This window comes from Choloepus didactylus, chromosome 6, assembly GCF_015220235.1.
Source record: "Choloepus didactylus isolate mChoDid1 chromosome 6, mChoDid1.pri, whole genome shotgun sequence".
Classification (NCBI taxonomy): Eukaryota; Metazoa; Chordata; class Mammalia; order Pilosa; family Megalonychidae; genus Choloepus; species Choloepus didactylus.
The window spans coordinates 10,227,755-10,244,378 of NC_051312.1; the positions used below are offsets into that span (position 1 = coordinate 10,227,755).

General features: G+C 55.7%; 4 protein-coding genes across 9 annotated transcripts; 3 read left to right on the top strand and 1 right to left on the bottom strand.

Moving 5' to 3' along the window:
* Positions 1 to 78: 78 nt before the first annotated feature.
* Positions 79 to 7,409, top strand: SYVN1 (synoviolin 1). Of its 2 annotated transcripts, none has more exons than XM_037838820.1 (16): positions 79 to 398; positions 1,259 to 1,407; positions 1,636 to 1,728; positions 1,818 to 1,970; positions 2,101 to 2,149; positions 2,588 to 2,691; positions 3,319 to 3,445; positions 3,534 to 3,633; positions 3,714 to 3,779; positions 3,875 to 3,991; positions 4,086 to 4,249; positions 4,527 to 4,655; positions 4,746 to 4,910; positions 4,988 to 5,174; positions 5,974 to 6,125; positions 6,201 to 7,409. In XM_037838820.1, the coding sequence occupies exons 2-16, from the start codon at positions 1,276 to 1,278 to the stop codon at positions 6,305 to 6,307; spliced, it is 1,845 nt and encodes a 614-aa protein (XP_037694748.1). In that variant the 5' UTR covers positions 79 to 398; positions 1,259 to 1,275; the 3' UTR covers positions 6,308 to 7,409. The 2 variants fall into 2 exon arrangements, with proteins under 2 accessions (XP_037694748.1, XP_037694750.1); XM_037838822.1 differs by lacking the exon at positions 79 to 398 and adding an exon at positions 415 to 603.
* Positions 1,162 to 10,678, bottom strand: MRPL49 (mitochondrial ribosomal protein L49). 5 transcript variants are annotated; one of them, XR_005217360.1, is made up of 6 exons: positions 10,549 to 10,678; positions 9,351 to 9,501; positions 8,878 to 9,002; positions 8,554 to 8,762; positions 5,634 to 5,770; positions 1,162 to 1,992 (listed from the first exon to the last, which is right to left on the bottom strand). XR_005217360.1 is itself a non-coding variant. In XM_037838823.1 (4 exons), exons 1-4 carry the CDS (start codon positions 10,624 to 10,626, stop codon positions 8,616 to 8,618), a joined length of 501 nt encoding a protein of 166 aa, XP_037694751.1. In that variant the 5' UTR covers positions 10,627 to 10,678; the 3' UTR covers positions 7,322 to 8,615. The 5 variants fall into 5 exon arrangements, 1 of the variants encoding a protein (XP_037694751.1); XR_005217361.1 differs by lacking the exon at positions 5,634 to 5,770 and having other exon boundaries at positions 1,165 to 1,992; XR_005217359.1 differs by lacking the exon at positions 1,162 to 1,992 and having other exon boundaries at positions 5,395 to 5,770.
* Positions 10,679 to 10,738: 60 nt separating this feature from the next.
* On the top strand, positions 10,739 to 12,356 carry FAU (FAU ubiquitin like and ribosomal protein S30 fusion). The gene is made up of 5 exons (XM_037838824.1): positions 10,739 to 10,882; positions 11,158 to 11,240; positions 11,335 to 11,479; positions 11,963 to 12,018; positions 12,183 to 12,356. The coding sequence occupies exons 2-5, from the start codon at positions 11,166 to 11,168 to the stop codon at positions 12,306 to 12,308; spliced, it is 402 nt and encodes a 133-aa protein (XP_037694752.1). The 5' UTR covers positions 10,739 to 10,882; positions 11,158 to 11,165; the 3' UTR covers positions 12,309 to 12,356.
* Positions 12,357 to 15,078: 2,722 nt separating this feature from the next.
* ZNHIT2 (zinc finger HIT-type containing 2) lies at positions 15,079 to 16,540 on the top strand. The gene has a single exon (XM_037839054.1). The coding sequence runs from the start codon at positions 15,237 to 15,239 to the stop codon at positions 16,431 to 16,433; it is 1,197 nt and encodes a 398-aa protein (XP_037694982.1). The 5' UTR covers positions 15,079 to 15,236; the 3' UTR covers positions 16,434 to 16,540.
* Positions 16,541 to 16,624: the final 84 nt, after the last annotated feature.

Sequence of the window (16,624 nt, forward strand, 5' to 3'; positions counted from 1 at the left end):
CCGAGTGGTACGGCCCGCACGGTGCGCCGCCATTCAGACGCGGGGAAAGCTATAGTCTTCCGCTAGGTTGAGTCCACTCAGAGAGGTAGAGACGACCCCACCTGTGCCCAGTACATAGAGGGACTCTAGACCCCCGGATTGCCTTGTCCTCCGACCACCTTCTACTGAGCCCTTCCCCGTGGGCAGGAAGCCCAGATGCGGTGGGGAGTGTACTGCTGCCGGCTGCAAGGTGCGGGGAAGCGCAGGGAGCACTTGGTATGACCCACGCCGCGCCCCGCGCCGACGGAAGTGAGGTGTCGCACCCCCCGAAGTTCCGGTTCGCAGGGGGTGGGGAGTGTTGTTAACCGGAGCGGCCGCCGCAGTCGCGGGGATTGAGCGGGCTTGCGGCTGCGCTCCTGGTGAGTGAGCCGGGGTCGGGCCCGGGCTGTGGTCGGGGTCGGGGCCTGCACTTTCGCCTTGAGGGCTCCGAGGTCTCTGAGGCCCCTCAGTTCCGCCGCCTGCTGTCGGCCTGTCAGCTGGCTGTAGACCTCAGGCGCCGGCGCGGCCGCTCTCCCCGAGGCTGGGCCCTAGCCTGCGACTCTCGGCAGCTCCCGGCGCTCGCAGGTGCGCGGTCGCAAGGGCGACCCGGTCCAGCCACTGCACCCTGTCCGCTGGCCGTTTCTCCGATGCCCCGAGTTGTCACTGCCCCGGGGGTTGGGGGACGCCAGGGTTCCAGGCTGACGTATCCCGCCCGCTCCCGTGGGGCACGTGTCCACCCAGCCCACCCTGGCAGAGCTGTCAGCGGCGCTGCCCCTTGGTCGGGCCGCGCCCCCTCGCGTCTTGTCTTCTCCCTGTCCAGGCCGCGCAGTCCCGGCTCTGAAGCAGGTTTCTACTTTTGCCTCCCGCCTCTGAAGCAGGTTTCTACTTTTGCCTCCCACCCCAGTATCTTCAATTGAGGGCCAGCTGTTGCTTTTCCCTTCGCGTCCGCTGCCTTTCCTCATTGCCTCCCTTAAGGAGGAAGTTTGGCAGGCAGACTGAGAAAGAACAAGACTGCCCCAGGTTCCTGACTTTGCATCAGTGTAATCACTTAATCTTGTCGAGTCTCAGTTTTCTTATTTGTAAAGTGGGGGAGCATATATTCTTGATCTGGATGATTATGAGAGTGAAGTGAGATTTTTTTTTTCTTCTTTCTATTTATTGACGCTGCTTGTCAGGCACTGTGCTAGGTTTGCAGAATTCAGGTATGGCGGAAGTTATCCCCCTCCCTTTCCCCACGCAGGTCTCTGGGCCAGGGCAATGTTCCGCATAGCAGTGATGATGGCGGCCAGCATGGCGCTAACCGGGGCCGTGGTGGCTCACGCCTATTACCTCAAGCACCAGTTCTACCCCACTGTGGTGTACTTGACCAAGTCCAGCCCTAGCATGGCAGTGAGTTCAGGGCTCAGGGAGGGAGGTACCCCCGGGGAGGGAAGGAGGAGTCTGCCTGGGACAGGGGTGGGGCCAGAGGTCAGGTAAGTAAGGGAGAAGGGAGGTAGCCACCAGCTGCTTCACTATGAATAAGATGCGTTGGGGATGTGGGGAGGTTCCTGCATGATGAGTCCCCAGGCAGAGGAAAGCAGAAAGTGATCTCAAGGCACAGCCTCTCCCCACTTCTAGGTCTTATACATCCAGGCCTTTGTCCTTGTCTTCCTCTTGGGCAAAGTGATGGGCAAGGTGTTCTTTGGGCAGCTGAGGGCAGCAGAGATGGAGGTAAGGTGGTGGTGGCCCCAAAGGTGGGGGGCAGGGAGCTGGGAAAGCAGAAAGCGTGGGTTCCACAGCATTCCCTGCCCAATCCCCAGCACCTCCTGGAGCGTTCCTGGTATGCTGTCACTGAGACTTGTCTGGCCTTCACTGTTTTTCGAGACGACTTCAGCCCCCGCTTTGTTGCGCTCTTCACTCTGCTTCTCTTCCTCAAGTGTTTCCACTGGCTGGCTGAGGACCGTGTGGATTTTGTGAGTTGAGTCAGAGGATTCTCTGGAACAGATAGAAGCCAACAGAGGAAGGCTCGTGGAGTAAGGACTGGGTTGGGGATGAAGGGTGAGTCCCAGCCTCCCTGACAGGCTCCCTCTCTGCTCTGCTCAGATGGAACGCAGCCCCAACATCTCCTGGCTCTTTCACTGCCGCATTGTCTGTGAGTGAGGCTTATGGGAAGTGAGGGGAAGGGGCTGGAGGGGAAGGAGGCACCATGGAGGACTGGAACATGAAAAGTCACTTTCTGTGGACCTGAACCCCAACCCAAGCACAGGCTGACCCCTCTGCCCACAGCTGAACAGGAAAGATAATTTAGGAAGTTAATTTGCATTGTCTCTCTGCCCTGTTCCACTCTAGGGCTTCTCAACTGCCTAGGCCCTCATCTCTTTGCCTGCTCACTTGGGGCTTGGGCTACCCCAATGTCTCCCCAGGCAGGACTAGTATTCCCAAAGGGCTGGGTTTGGTGGAGTGTGCCCACCTGACTAGAGATTGCTGGGGTTGTGGTGAGCTTGAGGGTGGGGGCTGTCCTAGAGCAGGAAATGGCTGTGAGGCCCTAGGCTGACCCCACACACCTCCCATTTTGGGGGGGTCCCCACAGCCCTCATGTTCCTCCTGGGCATCCTGGACTTCCTCTTCGTCAGCCATGCCTATCACAGCATCCTGACCCGTGGGGCCTCTGTGCAGCTGGTGTTTGGCTTTGAGGTAAAACTGGCCTGGGAGGTTGGGGGGCAAGCCTGCGGTGGCCCTGTATGTGCCTTGAATAACCCCATAAACCCGTACTTAACACCTGCTCTGTGGCCAGCCCCCGTACCGGCCACCAGGGAGTAGTGATCAGTCAGACACAGCCCCTGCCCTCCAAGTGCTCACTCCTAGGTGACTGGGGAAGGCACAATAAGGAGCAAGGACAGGCCAGAGTCCCAACCTGGGTGCCTAGAGAAGGCTTCCTGGAGAGTGATGCTGACTGTTGATGGACAGGAGGGAATTAGCTTGATGGACAAGTCAGGGTAGGGGGCATGCCCCTGGCAGATGGAGAGTGTATTCAGTGCCAACAGCTGACCCAGTACTGAGTGCCAGGCCCTGTGCTGAGTAATTGACCTACATCTCTTTTTAATGAGCAAAGCAGCACTGAATAAGGGAGCAGTTCTGCCAATTTACAGACAGACAGGATCAGAGAGGTTCAGTGAGTTGCCTGAAGTCCCACTAACTGGTAATTGGAGGAGCCAGGAGGACCCTGCATTGACAGCCTGTACTCAGGCCTGGGGGTAGCAAAGTGTGGCTGGTGCAGCCGGGGAGCCTTGTGCTTATGTTCCCTCCCCCCACCCCCACCAGTATGCCATCCTGATGACCATGGTCCTCACCATCTTCATCAAATATGTGCTGCACTCCGTGGACCTCCAGAGTGAGAACCCCTGGGACAACAAGGCTGTGTACATGCTCTACACGGAGCTGTTCACAGGTGAGGAGCCTGCACCTGCCCCAGCATCCCCAGCTCTCCCTCCCAGAGCCTGTGACCTGCTGTTCTCTGCATCCCCCACCCTCCCCAGGCTTCATCAAGGTTTTGCTGTACATGGCCTTCATGACCATCATGATCAAGGTGCACACTTTCCCTCTCTTTGCCATCCGACCCATGTACCTGGCTATGAGGTGAGCTCAGCCCTGCCCTGCCCCCTGCTGACACCTTCCTCATTCTCCTCTCCTGACCTCCAACCAAACTGTCCTTCTAGGCAGTTCAAGAAAGCTGTGACAGATGCCATCATGTCTCGCCGAGCCATCCGCAACATGAACACACTGTGAGTGGGCCTGTCTGGCTACTCCCCCAAGCTCTGTCCTGGGTCCCCCTGCCTCCAGCTCTGGTCCTGACACCTCCTTGGCCTGTCCTAACCAGGTATCCAGATGCCACCCCAGAGGAACTGCAGGCGATGGACAACGTATGCATCATCTGCAGGGAAGAGATGGTGACTGGTGCCAAGAAACTTCCATGCAACCACATTTTCCACACCAGGTGGGAGAGCATGCGTGGGAGCCTGCACAGCAGGGGCGGGCCCAGTGGCAGGCCTCTCAGGACCCGCTCACCATTGCCTGGTCTTGGCTCCCAGCTGCCTGCGCTCCTGGTTCCAGCGGCAGCAGACCTGCCCTACCTGCCGGATGGATGTTCTCCGGGCATCGCTGCCAGCCCAGTCACCTCCACCCCCTGAGCCCGCAGACCAGGGCCCACCACCTGCTCCCCATCCTCCACCACTCCTGCCCCAGCCCCCCAACTGTGAGAGTCTCCCTTGTTTTGTTTGGCACTTTCCCTGGGCCTGGACGTGGGAGGTGCTGAAGTGAATGGGATGCAGTCCGTGCCCTCTAGAGGTCAGGGCTGGGGAGGGGGTGAACAGGTGAAACTGATGACTGCAATCCTGCGTGATCAGTGCTGAGTTGGTGGCAATCTCAGGGCCCTATGGGAGCAGAGTTCCCAACAACCTAGAGCCCTGCTTCAAAGTTGAATCTATTTTTGAAGTTTGACCCTTTTCTCATCTCCTCTCTTCCCTCTGCAGTCCCCCAGGGCCTCCTGCCTCCCTTTCCTCCAGGCATGTTCCCGCTGTGGCCCCCCATGGGCCCATTCCCACCTGTCCCACCTCCCCCCAGCTCAGGAGAGGCTGGGGCCCCTCCGTCCACCAGTGCAGGTGAGCTGGGTACAGCAGCATCTGGTGGGATGGTGCATGGAACCAGAGGCCCAACAACACTCACAGACTTCTCTTCTTCCTGTTCCTCAGCTCTTTCACGGCCCAGTGGAGCGGCCACGACCACAGCTGCTGGCACCACTGCTACTGCTGCCTCTGCCCTGGCACCTGGCTCTGTCCCTACCCCAGAGGCCGGCCCCAGCCCGGGCTTCCCCTTCCCTCCGCCATGGATGGGCATGCCCCTGCCTCCACCCTTTGGTAAGTCGGGCCACTCTTGGGGCTGTTCTGGGGGGTGGGGGTGGTGTCACGCCCAGGCTGAACCTCTCCCTCTCCAGGCTTCCCCCCAATGCCTGTGCCCCCTGCGGGCTTTGCTGGGCTGACCCCAGAGGAACTGCGAGCTCTGGAGGGCCACGAGCGGCAACACCTGGAGGCACGGCTGCAGAGCCTGCGCAACATCCACACACTGCTGGATGCCGCCATGTTGCAGATCAACCAGTACCTCACCGTGCTTGCCTCCTTGGGGTGCGTCTGCACAGGGGAACTGGGGAGTGTGGGGGTGTGGCTACCAAGAGAAGGTCCCCAGCTGTGGCTCTTGGCCTTTGTCTCCCTGGCACCCCGTGACACCTGCTGGTGCCAGCCACCTCTCTGCAGGAAAACTCAGGGTCTCAGGAGTCTTGGTGACTCTCTGTGCCCTTTGTTCCTCACACTCCAGATAGCATGTCTGGATGCAAGTTAAGGAGAAATGACATTTATTAGAGAGCTGACCTTGAATCTCATGCCTTTATATTTTTCTAAAAGTCAAATTATTCATAATTCTCAGGACTTTACAGCAACACCCTCCTGACATATGGTGACATTGTGACTGGGAGTTACAGCTCAGAAATGAGATGGCAAATAGTGGAAAGTTACTTGGAGCCAGATTGGCCTGAGTTCAAGTTCTGATTCCCTCAGGCAGTTGCTCTGTGGCCTCCATTAACTTACTTGGTCAGAGGGGTTGTAATTCCTCTTCACAGGCAGTAAGCACAGGGCCCGGCACCCAGCAGGACACAGGCCTGGAGCAGAGCTTGTATTCAGTAGACTACGTATGAGCAGTACCTCAGTCCAGTCCAGGGAGGAGGCTGCAGGGTAAGAGTTAGCAAGGCCAACACTCACTGCCCACGAGCGGTTTACATCCTGCAGTATATAATCCCGGGGCGCCCCATCCCAGAATTCATTTGTCAATGGTCACCATGTCTGTTGGCCACAGGCTAGGAGGGCCATCTCGGCCTGGCCCAGCCCAGGATGCCAAGGCAGGGCCTGCCTCCTGTCCCTTCTCTCCTAGGCCCTCCCGGCCCACCACTTCTGGCAACCCTACCGAGGATGCTGCCCCTACAGTTGTTGCTGCTACTTCCTCCACTAGCATTCCCAGCTCCGAGGCCACCACCCCATCCCCAGGAGCCTCCCCACCAGCCCCTGAACCTGAAAACCCTCCAGGTAGGTGTCGTCAGCCTACAGCAGGGTGGGGCAGGGGACTTCTTTGGGCTCTACCCTTGACCTCTCTGCCCCCAGCTCCTGAGCCAGTGAGCACTGAGGAGCTTCCCGAAGACGGGGAACCGGATGCAGCAGAGCTTCGACGACGTCGCCTGCAGAAATTGGAGTCCCCAATTGCCCACTGACACTGCCCCAGTCCCAGCCCCTGCCCCACTCGAGCAGCCCTCGCTGGAATAAGTCCTGCCACCAAGTGCCAGCTCCCTCTGTCTGCACCAGGGAGTAGTAACCTCTAGGAGGCAGCATTTCCTAGGCCAAGGGAAAAAGACCCGAGTCTCCATGATTCCAGGCCTTATAGTCTCAGTCCACTGGGGGGGGTCGTAGGTCAGTTCTGGCCTTCCTCCAACTCTTCAGCCCTGCATTCTGGGGCCTGGCTAGGCCAGTGAAGGCAGAAAGCCTTGGCCTCGAGATGGCCCCTTTCTCTGCCACCCTGGAGAAGGGGTAGCCCCTCCGAGTTCTACTTGTGTGTGCGGAGTTGCTGCAGTGCCCAACAGTATTAGCTCCTGTTCCTAAGTGTGGACTCCAGGGGGGCTGGAGCCGACCAGGGCCTCGCTCCCTGCACCACCAGCGAAGACTGGTACTGATTTTCCTTCTTAACCTGATCTCCCCCGAAGCCCCTTGTGGTGGTGGCTGTGCCCCCTGTGCCCTGTGGCATTTCCATGTCTTACCGGCAACCACGCAACTCAGGGAAAGGAGTGCCTGGTGGGGGGGGGGGGGCAGGTGGGCAGCGCTGAGGGACCCCGCCCCACCCCTTCCCCGGGCCCCTCTCCCCCTGCAGCTTCTCTTCCGTGGGACTGCCCCGCCTCACCCAGCAGCCACTGCCCAGCCTCATTCCGGGCTGAGGACCAGTGTGTCTGCTCCTTAACCACTGCACACCCCAGAATCTGAGGAAGGCCACTTCTCAACTCACAGAACTTTTCCTGAGTTTAGAAGAATTGGAATTCCTTCCTAGTGTCTTTTGGCTTAAATTTTGTCTTTTGAATTTGAATGCTTGACCCCAGGAAAGAAGAGCAGGAGTGCCAGATTCCTGGTCTTTCCAGTTTAGAGAAGGCAGCGGGCCAGGTAGGGACCACAGGAGCCAAGCCCTGCCTGCCCTGCCTTTTTTCCCCTTGGTTTTGCGTTACAAGAGTGGCTGGAGACAGTTTCAGATGATTATTTAATTTGTAAATATTGTACAAATTTTAATAGCTTAAATTGTATATACAGCCAAATAAAAACTTGCATTAACAATTGGTGGGGCTGGTGTCGTATGGTCAGTCAGGGTGTCAGGCTCCTTTTCCGTTGCCAAGGCTGTAGATTAGAGAGGCCTGGAGCTTCCAGGAGAGAGGGTTTTATGCACAGGCCAGCACTGTGTTGAGTTTTTGAACTATTATGAAGACAGACCCATTTTCCATATGGAGACACTCTGGAGAGGTCAAGTACTTTGCCCTTAGAAACATACTGGAGCCAGAATCTAAATCTTATCTTAGCCAGTCTGGTGGTGGGGTCAAGTCGGATGAGGCAGAGGAGAGGACTTACGTCTCTGGCCCTGAGACTCCAAGGAAGAGGCAAGTATGAAGGCTACTTGGCATAGGATGGGATGGAATGGGGTGGTGAGGGCAAGAGCCAGCATCCTTTCGCCTGCAGACTCCCTGAGCAGCCTTGAAACTAGGTAACCAGGCTGAGGAGGGTAGCCCTGTATTGGGCTCCTTCCTTGGTACTTCCAAACACTCCCCTATGGTCAGGCCACAAAGCAAATCATTTCATTTCCTGGAGCTTCCATTTTCAGGATCTTCGAAAGCCAGTCAAGAACAATTCTAGTTTGGAAAGGAACAGGAACCCCAGCTTAACCTTCTACCTCTCCATCAGGTAGAAAGAGCCCAGGTGCTGAGAAGGGCAGTCTGCCCCAGTGCCCAGCCCTGTTAAGACCAGCAGGATCCAGGCCTGAGTCATCTGTTGTAGCTTCCAATCAAGCCAGCTCTGGCCCACAGCAGGGTCTCAGAAATGAGGGTAGCAGTGAGCTCAGAAAGGCCAGAGGGCCAAGGGAGAGATGGGCCCAATGGGTCTGCCCTGTGCTGCCCTCCCCTAAACTGAGTTAGGCTATTGCTTCTACCAGAGGAGCAGTCACCACCCCCAGATTTTGAATAGCTGAGTCCAAGGAGCCCCAGTGAAGGGAAAGTGAAAACGGGGGAACAGCAGCTAATGCCCCCCACTAGCTGGCTGTTCCTGGTGGGTCTCCCAAGTAGATCTCTCTCCCTCAGTGCTGATACTGGAGTAGAGTCCCATTTCTCCATTTATGCAAGCAAGGCTTGACTCCGAGGCCCTTTATCCCTCATCCTGCCCTGTCTAAGCCCTTAGCCCTGGTCTCTCAGTGCTCCCCGTCCCTTACACCCACCTCCATCCCCCAAGATTTCTAGTCCATGGGGGATGCTGTCATACAGGCTGCTCAGTGGGGCCTCAAAAGCCCTTCTCCAGGAGCCAGGCTTTGAGCTGCTGGTCAACGTAGCCCTTGACCCGCAGGGTACCTGTCACCTCGTTGACCTGGGTGATGGGTGTCTTCCCCAGCAGTGGGCTCAGAAAATCTTCCACATCCTTCTGCAGGGCCTGGGGGGAAATGATGAACAGGCCTGGCCAGAAGCCCCTCTCCTCTAGAGGACAGAGAAGACAGTCCCACCCCCTCTGCCCTGAAAGGGTCAGGACCAGACCCTGACCCACTTACCCATATGTCCCCCTCCACCTTCCTAATCACTGTCATCTGACGGTTGCCATGTGTGATGTCCCTGTAGACAGGAATGTTGTGCATCCGAGAGCGCCGCACAAAATAGGGCAGGTTGGGTGGAGGGTCTGTGACAGGAAGGCACAGTGATAAGCCAACTCTTTCCAGGCCCCACTCCCACCCAGCTAAGGGCCCTTCCCCTTGCAAAGTTTGCAGAGGGTCGGTGCACTGGGCCACACCACCTCCAGATTCCAGGACAGGGGTTTCCCCTTTCCCTAAGTTTAGGGTCACAGGATCAGCTTGTTGACCCTGGTACCCCAAGGCCCAACACAGAGCCTGGCATTGAGTAGGTGCTCAGTAAATATCTATGGAATGAATGAAAAAATGAAGTCAAGGCCAGGGTCTCTGTGGGTCTTTGGGTCCCCCTCTGGGGACAATTTTTGCTCCTCTCAAGCCATCCCCATCACTCAGCTCACCTTGAGGGGGCTGCCAGCCACTGGGGGTGGGATACTGTTCATGCTTTGGGGGCTTTGGAATGCTGGTGGGGGGTATAAGGCGCTCCACAAACTGGTATTCATGTGCAGACTCCACAAAGCTGGGGTAATCAGGAGGTCCCTGGGTTTGGCTCTGAGGAGAAAGGAAAAAAAAAACACAACCATCGCTCAATCGGCCCGCCAACCATTGATCCACCCACCCAAAACAGGATGGTAAAACACTAGTAAGTGGAGAAGGGCAACATTACAGGCAGAGAGAATGGATTAAATAAAAGCCTGGAGATAGGGAAAACACTAGATTTCAATTTGTGAGGGAGCAGGGTACAGGTGGGACTGGCAGAAGGGCCTGCCTCTCTCAGAATTTCTATGGGACTTAAATGAGAATATGTATATACATCTAGAAAGCCCAGTAACTATAAATCTGACCAATATGGCACTTCTCAGCATTTTAAAGTTTCCTTTGAACATTCAGTTGAATTTATCTAATTCTGGGCTAGGCATTTTCCAGCAATCATAATAAATTCTCACCCATATTCATATAATGGGACACCCTTCCTGGAATGTTTCAGCCTCATGGAGACACTACCAGGCATCGTATTAACTGCTTTCCAGGCATTGTTTCTACTTAATTCTTAAAACCTGACAAGTTAGATATTTTACCACCCTCTTTTTACAGCCAAGGTAAAGTAAGACATTAAGAAAATAATCTACCCTAAGGTCACAATCCACAAACCATACTCCTATCCTTCCAGCCTAAAGATCCTTCTTGTAGACACTTCTCCCAACAGATACCCCGGAGTCCTGACAGGTCCAGGGGTCACAAGAAGAGCAGGAAAGCAGGATGAAATGGCCCGCGTAACAGGAGCCATTGGTTCCCAGAAGTGTCGCCAATGATCTGGAACCAGCCCCACCCTGTGAAATGGTTTCCTTTTCGAAAAACTGAGCAGCAAGACTCGGTGTACAAGCCCTTCCCAGTTCTGGCTCCCCGGGCTGCCCTCTCGCCAGGTTCTAACTTCCACACGGCCGAAGCCGCGCTCCTGGCCCTGCCTCCATCCCTCTAGTTCTTGTACTAAGCTCCAGCCAAGGCCTCCAAGCAGACGCAGGTTCCAGAGCTACAATGAATAATTGTGAGCCTCACACCCAAGCCTCTTCCCTCAACCCCAAGCTCAGCCGCTCTCACCAGGTGCCGCAACCCACGGCCCGGCTGGACGCCGGTTCTCCATCTCCACAAAACAACCCGGACCACGCTCGCAGCCATCTTCACCTGCCCCGCACACTAGCCTTCCGCGCGTGCGCCTACGTGGCCCCGCCCCCTCCTGCGCGATTGGAAGGACGCCTACGCGAAGCGTAAAGAGGCGGGGCCAGGATGGCCGTGGAAAGTACAAAAGCAGGGGCCAGGGCAGTCGCTCAGCAGTGACGTTGCACGCAGCAAGTGGTGAAGTCGTGCGCGCCCTTGTTCCTTCCTCTTTCTCGTCTCCATCTTCGGCGTAGTGGCAGCAGCGGCGGTGGTTCAGGTAAGGCTGGGCTACGGCTGGATCTGGAGAGTTTAATGGCGGGTTGGTCGTGAGGTTAGAGGGCGTGAGAGAAACAGAGGAACCGGGGCTGCTCTGTGGGCCTGGCCCTGCTCTCTCACCTCACCCCCAACCGCCCTGGCGGGCCCGAACATCCCCACGTGAGACTCCGCGACCACCTACCTCCACCCCGGCGCGATCCTCTCCGGCCCGTCATCCATTCCCGACTCCTCTTCCTCTCGGAGATTTTCTCGTACACGCTTTCTTTTTGTCTTCAGTCGCCAACATGCAGCTCTTTGTCCGCGCCCAGGAACTACACACCCTCGAGGTGACCGGTGAGGAGACCGTCGCCCAAATCAAGGTAAGGCTGCGTGGTGTTCCCTGGGCTCCATCCCCTTGTCTCCTTCACCTTCACCCTCTGCGGGAGCGCTTACGACCCTAATTTTTTTCTGTAGGCCCATGTAGCGTCGCGGGAAGGCATCGCCCCGGAAGATCAAGTCGTGCTCCTGGCAGGCACGCCCCTGGAGGATGAGGCTACCTTGGGCCAGTGTGGGGTGGAGGCCCTGACCACTCTGGAAGTAGCCGGCCGCATGCTTGGAGGTGAGTAGGGGAGGAGTGTCCTTTGAACTGCCTGTAATCTCTCAACGGGTGTGGAATCGGTAGTCTGAGAAGTGTAGTGCTGTCCAGGTATCCTCAGTCCAGAGTGATTCTTCCTGTTTGCCTCCCTCAGCTGGAACCTGTGAGGATTCATGGAGAGTGAGCCATTGTCTATTTCTACTTCAGTCGCTTACTGTATTTGTCTGGCTCCAAATTTACTCACTAAAATTAGGTCAGACCAGATCCCCCATGGTACTCTCCAGTCCTTGTTTAAAGTCAGAGGCTGAAAAAGCCTGAAGTGAAACCCCAGAATGTGTGAGACCAGCACATTCTTGGTTAAAGGCCAAGCTAATCTTTGCTGTCCTGTTCTCATTCCTTCTTGGGCCCGGCTTGGCCTTTAAAAGCTTGAGTTGAAGGAGGAGGGATTCTGCTGGGTGGGGTCTTTTTGCTCTTCTAACTGTTTGCTGTTCTGTTTTCCCACCATAGGTAAAGTCCATGGTTCCCTGGCCCGTGCTGGGAAAGTGAGAGGTCAGACCCCCAAGGTGAGTGAGTGGTGTCCTTCAGCCTTTATTTCCTTTCACTGGTAAACCAGGATCCTTGGCTCTCGTCCTGTCATCCACCTTCCTCCCAGGGGATGAGGGTGAGGGAAGGAATGCTGGGCCTAAAAGAGGTCAGCCAGGTTTTGATCAGCTCTCCCTTTTTCCAGGTGGCCAAACAGGAGAAGAAGAAGAAGAAGACGGGCCGGGCCAAGCGGCGGATGCAATACAACAGGCGTTTTGTCAACGTCGTGCCCACCTTTGGCAAGAAGAAGGGCCCCAATGCCAACTCTTAAGTCCGTTGTAAACTTGGCTTTCTCTAATAAAGCCACTTTGTCCACTCATGTCTTTGCTTCATCTTCTTTTGCAAGGTTTCGGGGTGGGGGAGTGGGGTATGTCCTTTACAGCTGGTGGTGTGCCCCCCTAGAACAGTGAGGCTTTGTTTTGTTTCTTGGCAATGCCAAATTAGGAAAAGACATAGAGGCCCTTGGTCTGGGGGGAAGAAATGGTAAGATGCCAGCCCTTCAGATGTAGAGTTTGGAACCTCCAGATCCTAAATAACTCAATAATTCTCCCCCAAGTCCTGACTTTTTTAACAGAGAAGGTAGCAGAAATCATTGTGGGAGCTTTGTTATGGAGTCAGTAAGGAAGGGGGAGGGGTTCAAATAGAAGATAAATGGGAACATCCATCCAGCGGTAGACTTCATGGAGTCCGGGACAAGAACTTGGTCTGCCACAGTTTGGAAAGCTTCAGTATCGGTTGGCTGGCCTTGCTAACCTAATCATAGCCATCTTTAGTTCAGTGTTTCCAGAAGTAGAGCTCCTCTGGGGAGGAGTTGTAAAACATGTCTCAGTAGTTTCACACCTCACAACTGAGGCTTCCGACATATTCATACCCGTTCAGTCAGCTAACATTTTTGAACCTGGTGGTTCTTAGGATTCAGCAAACCAGGGTATGGTGCTACAGACCTTGGACTGCCCAAGTTAAGATCCTGTCTGTCTGACCTTGAATCAAATTATTTATTGTGCCATGTGGAGTTGCTGTCAGGATTAAATGAATTAAAGGATGTAAAGTGCTTAGGTATTATCTGCCATATAGTGAGTGTGCAAAGTATTGGCCATTTTTGTCTACAGTGATTTTAAAAAGGACACAGCCTCCTGTCCTCTAGAAGCTTGGGTAACTGAGAGAAAAGTGAAATAAACTAATTAAAAGTTTAAGCCGGGTGATGTCATGAAAACAAGGGCAGGGGGAACTCCTTCAGAGGATCTCTAGGGAAGGGCTCCAGAGACAGGATGTGTGAAATCTGAAGTAGAAGTAGCCAAGTGACGGGATGGGGAGTTTCAGCTGAGAAAAACGTGCAACGACAAAAAGGAGTGATGTTTGGGGGAGGGTGGCGAATACTGCAGGGGGTGCCTTGTCAGCTGTGGAGAGGGGTTTAGGGTTGACTCCAAATGCAGTGGGGGATCCCAAGGGTTATAAGCAAGGGACTGATGGGATATTTTCTCGGGCTGCTTTTCTGGAGGGCTGGTGAGAAAGACAGGAAACTGGTTTACGATATAATCCAGGTAAGGGGACAGGTAGCCTGAACACCAGAGACAATGGGGATGCAAAGAAATAGATTAGAAAATTATCAAATCCACTCAAATCTTGGTATGGAAATAATATTAATATACAAGGTATTTTGGAGACAGAACGGGCATGTGCTATTTGGATGTATTATGTCCCCCAAAATGCCATGTTCTTTGATGCAATCTTGTGGGGGCAGAGGTATTAGTGTTGATTAGGTTGGAATCCTTTGAATATTTCCACGGAAATGTGACTCAATCAACTGTGGGCAAGACCTTTGATTAGATAATTTCCATGGAGGTGTTAGCCCACCCATTCAGGGTGGGTCTTGATTAAATCACTGGAGTCATATAAAAGAGTTCGCAGACTCAGAGCAGCTCAGAGCTCAGAGAGCTCAGAGACATTTTAGAGATGGCCACTAAAAGCAGACTTTTGTTGACACGTTGGGGATGCTAATCCAGTGTTTGGTCCAGTGTTTGCTCCAGAAAAGCTAAGAGAGGACAAAACACCCCAAGAGCAACATTTTGAAGAATACACAGGAGCTGAGAGAGGAGCTCGAACACAACTGCCTTCCCAGCTAACAGGTTTTCTGGACGCCATTGGCCTTCCTTCACTGAAGGTATACTTGTGTTGACGCCTTAATTTGGACATTTTTATGGCCTTCAGACTGTAAATTTATAACCAAATATCCCCCCTTTGTAAAAGCCAATCCATTTCTGATATTTTACATAACGGCAGCATTAGCAAACTGGAACACTGCAGGACATGGGTTTGGATGTGGGGTGAAGGGGAAGAAAGAACCAGGGCTTTCAGGGGTGCCATAGATCAAGTCTTCACAGCCACAGAGTGGTGGTTCATGTCTCATCATCCCACCTCCATCCAACCTCCCAGACTGTAAGCTCCAATAGAACAGGGACCCCATCTCTCTTGGCTCCTAGTATAGAGTTCACACTTAGAGCTTCTGACTGAGCAGTTGCGCAAAGGCTGATGAGAATACAGAAGAGGTGAGTTTGGAGAATAAAATGAGCTCATATATGTTAAATGTTGCTGTCTGCTGAGGTGGGGAGATTACCCCAACCCACACACCCGGGCTTGACTAAGTACCCCCCATAATGGCCTTTCTTCCACTATAGATGCCCCTTAGGGGAATGGCTGCTGCTCCAGCGTAGGGACACAGCTCCTCTTGATCTCTCATAGGCCTTGCACAATTTAAGGCCCAGAGTAGGGCCTTCCGATTGATTCCACCTCAGCGCTTTATATATTAAAAAGGTAGACTTTTTCTTTAAGCATTAGAGACACGTTTTGGGGCAACCAGCAGGGGGCGAGCTGGTAGCGGAGGACCACCCTCCGGCTACTGACCATTTTCCCGTCTGTGCTTGCGTCACCGTGTTGGGCGGGGCTCGTCCGGGGCGGGGCTTGACATCACGCCCGGCTTCTGCGCCTGCCCAAAAGAGCTACTTGGGAGAGGGGTGGAGTCTGGCTTCCGAGTGTGGACGGGAATTGCCGAGAGTGCTCGAGAGGGCTTCGCCAACGCGTTCCGCCGTCTTCGCAAAGAGGCGGAAGTAACCAAAGAAGGGCCGGAAGCAATCGAAGAAGCACCGGAACTTTCCGAGCATCGCGTGTACGCGTTCGCAGTTGGTTAGCAGTGCCAGTTGCCATGGAGCCGGTCGGGCTCTGCGCCTTCTGCCCCGCCGCGGAGGCCCAGTCAGCGCGCTATACCTGCCCGCGCTGTAATGTCCCCTACTGCTCTCTGCGCTGCTACAGGGCGCATGGCACCTGTGCCGAAGACTTCTACCGCGACCAGGTGCTGGGCGAGCTCCGCGGCCGCACCGCCTCGCCCAGCCGCCTGGCAAGCGCCCTACGCCGGCTGCGTCAGCAACGGGAGGCCGAGGACGAGCCCAAGGAAGCAGGCCTCAGCCCTGGCCCGCTGCCCGGCGGCCTCTCAGAACTCTGGGAGGGGCTGGCCCCGGCCGAGAAGGCGGCCTTCGAGCGGCTATTGAGCTGCGGCGAGGCCGGGCGGCTGCTGCCGCCGTGGCAGCCGTGGTGGTGGGGCCGCGGAGCCGGGCCGCGGCTTTTGGAGGAGCTGGATGACGCTCAGGACAATCACGCCGTGGAGCTGGAGCCTACGTCTTCGAAAACCCCGCCGGAAGGCGCGAAGGATGTCGCGGTAGCAGAGGAGGTTCTCGGAGATGCCCCTGAGGCCGACGCGCCCTCCGTGCCCACCCGCATCCCCGCGCTGGCCAGCCTGAGCCGCGGCCCGACCTCGCCCCTCGTCCGTTTCCAGCTACTCAACGTGCTGTTCGGCTACGCGCATACTCTTTCCCTGTATCACGGCGGTGATGATGCTCTCCTCTCCGACTTCTGTGCCACGCTGCTCGGCGTTTCCGGGGTCCTGGGCTCCCAGCAAGTCTTCGCCTCTGCGGAGGAAGCCCTGCAGGCCGCAGCCCAAGTGCTGGAAGCAGGCGAGCACCCGCCCGGGCCCCTGGGCACCCGGGGTGCCATGCAGGAGACCTCCCGCATCCTGCTGGGCGAGAGTCCGGCCAACCAGAAAGGCTACACGCTGGCAGCCCTGGGGCATCTGGCGCAGACCCTGGGCCGGGCCCGGAAACGGGCCATGGCTACCGAGGAGCGAGATCGCCTCTACCGGGCCCGGAAAAAGTGCCAGTTCCTTCTGGCCTGGACCAACGAAAATGAGGCGGCCCTCACACCCCTGGCTCTAGACTGCGCTAGAGCCTACCGAGTTCATGCAGTGGCAGCCAATGAGGTGGCAGCCCTCACTGGGGAGCTGGAGCGGCTCTGGGGAGGCCCCATGCCACCTGCCCCCAGGACTCTCATTGAGGAGCTCCCTGGCTGAACTGGGGAGCCTTTGTCATGAATAAAACTGCCTGGTATGCCTCTTGGCAGTGCCCATTTCTGAGTGACAACTGTTGCCCCACCCAACCTTAAATTCTTGGGTCCACAAACCACGTTTCTGCCTCCCCCTAATCAGGGCTGCTTCCCCCCCAGTTGTAACTCCTCCACCCCAGAATGGGAGGGATACAACAC